Source organism: Limulus polyphemus, unplaced genomic scaffold, assembly GCF_000517525.1.
Source record: "Limulus polyphemus unplaced genomic scaffold, Limulus_polyphemus-2.1.2 Scaffold11901, whole genome shotgun sequence".
NCBI classification, from domain to species: Eukaryota; Metazoa; Arthropoda; class Merostomata; order Xiphosura; family Limulidae; genus Limulus; species Limulus polyphemus.
The window spans coordinates 7,135-13,234 of record NW_013677511.1 but is presented as its reverse complement, the minus strand read 5'-3'; the positions used below and the strand labels follow the sequence as shown (position 1 = coordinate 13,234).

General features: G+C 40.2%; 1 protein-coding gene across 2 annotated transcripts in view; it reads right to left on the bottom strand.

Annotated features, from left to right (window-relative positions):
• Nucleotides 1-6: 6 nt before the first annotated feature.
• The window catches only part of LOC106476870 (inactive tyrosine-protein kinase transmembrane receptor ROR1-like), a 7,777-nt gene continuing 1,683 nt past the window's right edge, over nucleotides 7-6,100 (bottom strand). Inside the window, exons 2-3 of one of the 2 annotated variants that reach the window (XM_022380607.1) lie at nucleotides 4,443-4,676; nucleotides 7-1,746 (exon numbers count right to left, since the gene is read on the bottom strand). In XM_022380607.1, the coding sequence (XP_022236315.1) occupies nucleotides 362-1,746; nucleotides 4,443-4,676 (1,619 nt within the window). In that variant the 3' untranslated portion in view covers nucleotides 7-361. Of the gene's footprint in view, nucleotides 1,747-4,442; nucleotides 4,677-4,761; nucleotides 4,858-6,100 lie in introns of those variants that run through there. The other variant, XR_002609294.1, reaches the window with a different exon arrangement.

Below are 6,100 nucleotides of genomic sequence, written 5' to 3'. Positions count from 1 at the left end.
AGTAGTTTAATATATTAACCTCCACTATGTTCTAACATATAGATCTATGTTTCTTCCAACAGTAGTTTTAATATACTAACCTCCACTATGTTGTAACATATAGATCTATTTTTGATTAAGTTCTCTAGTTGCCACAAATTAGTATCTTACATTTTCTTCTGTCCTTGAAGCTGGACAAAATGGTTCCAGGATGCTCTTGTAAATGTCAAAGAGGGCAGTTAAGAAGAGATACAACAAGGCACAAACACACAGTTCCTAGCGATGACCACACTTTATCATAACTACGAAACTCTCAAGTTAGTTTTCCTGTGGCGAGAATTATATCAATTCACTGCTAATTCTTAGACACTTTTCTGTCTTCTTACACATTCGACACTTTCCCATCTTGAGCAGCAATGTAAGAAGCAATTGGAGAGGATGATGAGGATGCAACAGGATTGGACAGGTGAGTTCCAGGCCTAGCTTGCAGGTATACAGGAAAACCCTCCTTACAGGTGCTGAGAGAAGGTTTAGATTTGGGGCCAACTCTGGCTTGAGGTTGTCCATTATTGTGGCCTGGCATTTGTGAAATGTTGCTACTTAAGTTGGTAGACCCCGTGTTGTTGCTAGGGCCTGTGCTACTGTGCTGACTTCCATTGTGAGTGCTAGCAGAATGGGCTACGCTGAGGGTCCGAGCGTGCATTGCCTGCCACGAACACAGTCGAGCATGCAGCTCCCGGAAGGATGGTCTCCGTGACGGAATCTCGTGCCAGCATTCTACCATCATGGCGTACATGTGTGGTGGACACATTTCTGGACAGGGTAAGAGTTGTCTGGTGCGGATCATGTCGATTACCTCCTGGTTGTTGTAACCATAATATGGCTGAAGACCAAAGCTGAACACTTCCCACATCACAACTCCAAAGGACCACACATCGCTTTCCGTAGAAAACTTTCCATAAAGGATGGCTTCTGGAGGCATCCAACGGACTGGAAGCAATGACTTAGACTGAACTCTGTAATAATCTGAAGAATAGATGTCTCGAGAAAGACCAAAATCGGAAATCTTCACTGTAAGTCCTTCATCAACCAAACAGTTACGAGTGGCCAGATCCCGATGGACGTAATGATGGCCTGACAGAAATTCCATTCCACCTGCCACCTGGCGAGAAATATGGAGTAAATCTGGAAGCTCCAAAAGTTGTTGAGTTATTTTCTCTCCATTTATAGAAATGTCAGCGAGAGGGCAATGCGAGATTAAATATTCGTGAAGGTCACCTTTTGTCATGTATTCAAACAACATACATAATGGTTCTTCTTGAAAACAAACACCCAACAGACCCACAATGTTAGGGTGGTGAAGAGCTGACATCATTTCTGCTTCTCGCCGGAAGTCCTGCTGCGTTTTGAAAGTGGAATTTTCTTTGAGTGTCTTAATAGCTACCAAAGCAGCTGATCCAGGCCCGTGGATCCCTAGCAGTTCGCCTCTATAGACTTTGCCGAAGGCTCCTTCTCCTAATTGCTGGAGAAAATGAACAGAGGTCAGTGGAAACTCGGGAACTCTTAGCTTGGACTTTAACAGCAAAGAATTCATTTCCACTCTCTGGTTGTGGTCTTGTTGACTAGGAGGACAATCGGCCATCTTGGATAGTTTACTGGAAGCCGGAGGATGATTAGAACGTCGTTTCATACACCAAACACCAACAGCCAAGCCCAGAAATATCACAACAGCAGTTGTAGGGAAGAAGATATACAGCCACGTGTAGTCTGCTGTAATGAAACAATAAGATTTACTAAATATACCAAAATTTTACGTTTTTAGGTACGTCCCAGGAAAAACAACTTACTATAAAAATACAAGTTCAGTGGCGTGGGGAGCTGGGAGCACCCTCCCCCCTCCATTTTTCAATCTGCCCCAGTAAAAATGCATCAGACTTAGGAAAGTTACTCTCAGGAACATCAGGAGAATGCATACGCTTTAATCAAGAGTTCAGAAGCTTCCAGGGCCCTAAGGTAAGTCCTGGACCCCGGAGTAATGGGGGAATCTGTGGCCCACATTCCCTCGCTTCCCTCCGTCGTATAACCTTGCTCTCCCCCCCCCCCCACCACACACACTTTAAATTTGCCTCCTACACCTCTGAAGGTTTTCAACCTAACAGTATTATAACAAATATATTTCATGGTGTTCCAAATGATAGTTAATTTTAAAGGCACATTGAAAAATTACCAACTTGATTTATACCGCGGGGACAAATAGTACAACATTCAGTATAAATACTCTCACTAAAAAAATATATTCATTTTCTACGTAAAATACTCAGGGGCTTTGTTTTCCAGCTGACTGTGTGGCAGTCTGGCAGGTATCATGCATCCAAAACAACTGGCTGCTCCCGATTTGATCAGTTGGTTAATAGATCCGTGTGGAAGAAAGAGGCCTATAATATGAACAATACCATGTGGAAACATACGGCAAGAGTATACAGACGCCACTGACGCGCAAAAAAAAAAAGTGCCAAGTAGAAAAGTAGTACTCGAAGGAGTAATCCGCCCAGTACAAAAGTAACATTGCTTAGAAAAACCCCTAGCAGTAAGTAGTAAAGTTAACTACGACATTGAAAGATATCTTAGTTTACATTTTATATTCAGGAAAGTTTGTTATCTGCAATAGAAGTGATAGACAAAGAGGAAACGCAACGAGTCAACACCGCCAACTCTTGGGCTGTTCTTTACCAACGAACACTGGGACTGACCGTCACATTATAACGCTTCCACGGCTGAAAGGTCGAACATGCCCAACCTCGTCACGAGGGCTATCTGCGTTAGCTGTACCTAATTTAGCAGTGAAAGACTAGAGGCAAGGCAGCTAGTCATCACCACCCACCGCCAACTCTTAGGCTTCTCTTTTACCAAAAAATAGTGGGATTAACCGTCACATTATAACACCATTATGGTTGAAAAGGCGAGCATATTTGGTGGGACGGGGATTCCAACCTGCAGATTGCGAGTCGAGTGCCCTAACCACCTAGTGATGCCAGGCCATCCTCACAAATGATCAAGGGTTTTGTTTCTCCTCCAACTCCCCCTTTCAATGATACGAGATTGATTATTTGGTGAGATTAACGAACATTGTTCAAAGTAGATATTGTCTTGGTATGGTGCCTGAGAATGGTAGAAAACCCTATGTGTGAGGTTTTGAAACAATGGACCTTATTGAAACTTTCCTGAATAAAACTTGATATTCAACGTACTCCTGCTGAGGTTAGTTACCTCTAGGACAAACAGATATACTGATATGACAATCTAAGATGTGAGGGTTTCTTTGTAATCACCCTTTATTTTACTCGTGTTTTAACTATAAGAAGGATGGAGAATGATGGAACATTCTCTAAAAACATCAGATATTGATCAGTACAGAAACTCACCGAATATTCAACTATTATACTTTCAACCACCAGAGAACCTTGGTGTAGTTCACTTTGACACTAATAGATGGCACCACCATCTACAATAACTGCAATCAATTAAACTTGCTAGGTTTGTAAACGACATTAATGTAAATTTGATTGTCAAACAAAGCATGGAATGACGAGGATCGAATAGCTGTATAGAGTTCAGTCTGCCACCAACACAACTATCTACAGTAAGTCTTTTAACGCTCCAGAAAGAAAAATCAAACCACCTATTGTTCATTTATATTCTCTTACAGGTAAGGTTCTGTAAATTTGAACTTCATGCTATTAATACAGATTACTACAATTATTTCGCTATATTGAAAAACGCCCTCTCTTTGAAACCAAAACCTATTAAACTAGATTGACGAACTTACTAAGATACGAATTCAAAAACGCCCTTCAACTTGGAGACTAAAACCACCATATGACTTTCAAAAAAAAAAAAAAAGACTGTCATGGTTACTATGTATAAATTTACAAACCTGAAGTTGGGGTGATTTTGAATCCACAATTAATTTTATCATTTAAAAGTACATAACAACTCGTATTTCAAACAACGAACCGATACTTATTTAACAGAATTGTTTAAGTCAGAATTGAAACTTGCATCTCTAAATTTTGCATCACCGAAATAGTTTTCCTAATAGGATTAATCTCTGAATTATTATCAACTGTTCTCTCACTAAAAGAATCGTATATTCTCACTAATTGAATAACTGTAAATCAAGTGTTCCTATTTCTGGGATTATAAGCTGATCAAGCTAGTCTGTACCGAAGAAACTATGGTCTAATTCATATAATAGGTCTGACTTATAACCGAAAAAGTTACCATCAGTCGTGTCTGTTCGTAAGTTATTATAAAGGGGCATCTCTTAAAATTATTTCATGATACTTTAAGAGTGGGCGTGAAAGTGAGTAAGATTACAATGAGACTTGCTGGTAATAAAATCACGTGAGCACCTACGAGATTTCGACGAGAACTGCTTGTATTAACGATACGTAAGAACTTACCACATTTAGGAATATCACAAAGCTCCCTATGAGTCTCGGAATCTGCCGTGAAACACCAAGGTTGGTTCTCTGTCCCCCCTGGATTGCGACAGAAATTGTGGCCACCGGTCAACTCTGGGTAGTCTGATGACTGGTAGAAAATCTGATGACTCCAATGTTGGCAAGCGAGTCCAGAAGCTGTGTGAGCGCGTGTCCCTCGATAGTCCTCACCTTTACCAACGTAGCAAGTATGTTCTGAAATAAAAAAAAGATTTCTTTCAATCCTGCCAGATGTAATAGTTACTATAGAAATAGGCTTAGCTAAGATATTTGGATTTTTAAATCTGATGACTCCAATGTTGGCAAGCGAGTTCAGAATCTGTGTGAGCGCGTGTCCCTCGATAGTCCTCACCTTTACCAACGTAGCAAGTATGTTCTGAAATAAAAACAAGATTTCTTTCAATCCTGCCAGAAATGTAATAGCTACTATAGAAATAGGCTTAGCTAAGATATTTGGATTTTTTTGTTAAGTTCTTCAGTTTTTCCTTTCTTTCTAAGATGATAGGACTTATCGGACTGTTATTTCACTGTTTCCATTTCTGGTCGAATTCAAAGTGACTAAACGGTTAAAATTGTCCAACCTCACCATCATTGTCAATTTATACAAAATATTTTTTTTAGAAAGGTCTACTCCCCCCCCCCCCCCGATGGCTCCTCGGTAGGTATGAGATAGCCCATTATGCTTAATAATAGCAAACAAAGGTTTTCCAGTAGATTGAGTTTGAATGTAGTTTTTGTTTTTAATTCAACGTTTGCTTCGCTTCCCAAGTAGTTATAATACTGAAAAAATAATAGAAACCATCCAGCGTTAGTGATGTGAAAATCATTTAAATGATACGAGTAATGTCTAGCTTACAAGTACATAAATTAATACGTTATTTAATTAGGTGTTGGATTTTTCAGGGTTCTTTTCTTGCATATCCATCTATACCACAAACTACGAGTAGATTGTAGGTGGAGTAGGTGGTATCTATACCACAAACTACGAGTAGATTGTAGGTGGAGTAGGTGGTATCTATACCACAAACTACGATTACATTGTAGGTGGAGTAGGTGGTATCTATACCACAAACTACGAGTACATTGTAGGTGGAGTAGGTGGTACGCAAGGATTTACTTAGGAATTTATCGAACCTGCCTGACCTCGGCCGATATGTCGCCCACCTCTACCGTGCCGTACTCGTTGCAGGGATAGAACCTCGAATCTGTGCGCTATAAGCCCTAGCGCTTACCGCTGAGTATTCTGTAATAAATCTGTGCTGGGATTTCGAGAGACTTGACCTACCTTACAATCCGGGTACTTTTATAGGAGGTTAGCGTGTACTTTTCACTAACAAAATGTATTCGAAACTCATCTGCCAATAAGTAATGTATCATTGCATTATTAGACGTGGGAAGCAATGATCAAACTCAACCACTTTATATAACTCACCGGGAAGCAATGATCTAACTCAACCACTTTATATAACTCACCGGGAAGCAATGATCTAACTCAATCACTTTATATAACTCACCGGGAAGCAATGATCTAACTCAATCACTTTATATAACTCACCGGGAAGCAATGATCTAACTCAACCACTTTATATAACTCACCGGGAAGCAATGATCTAACTCAA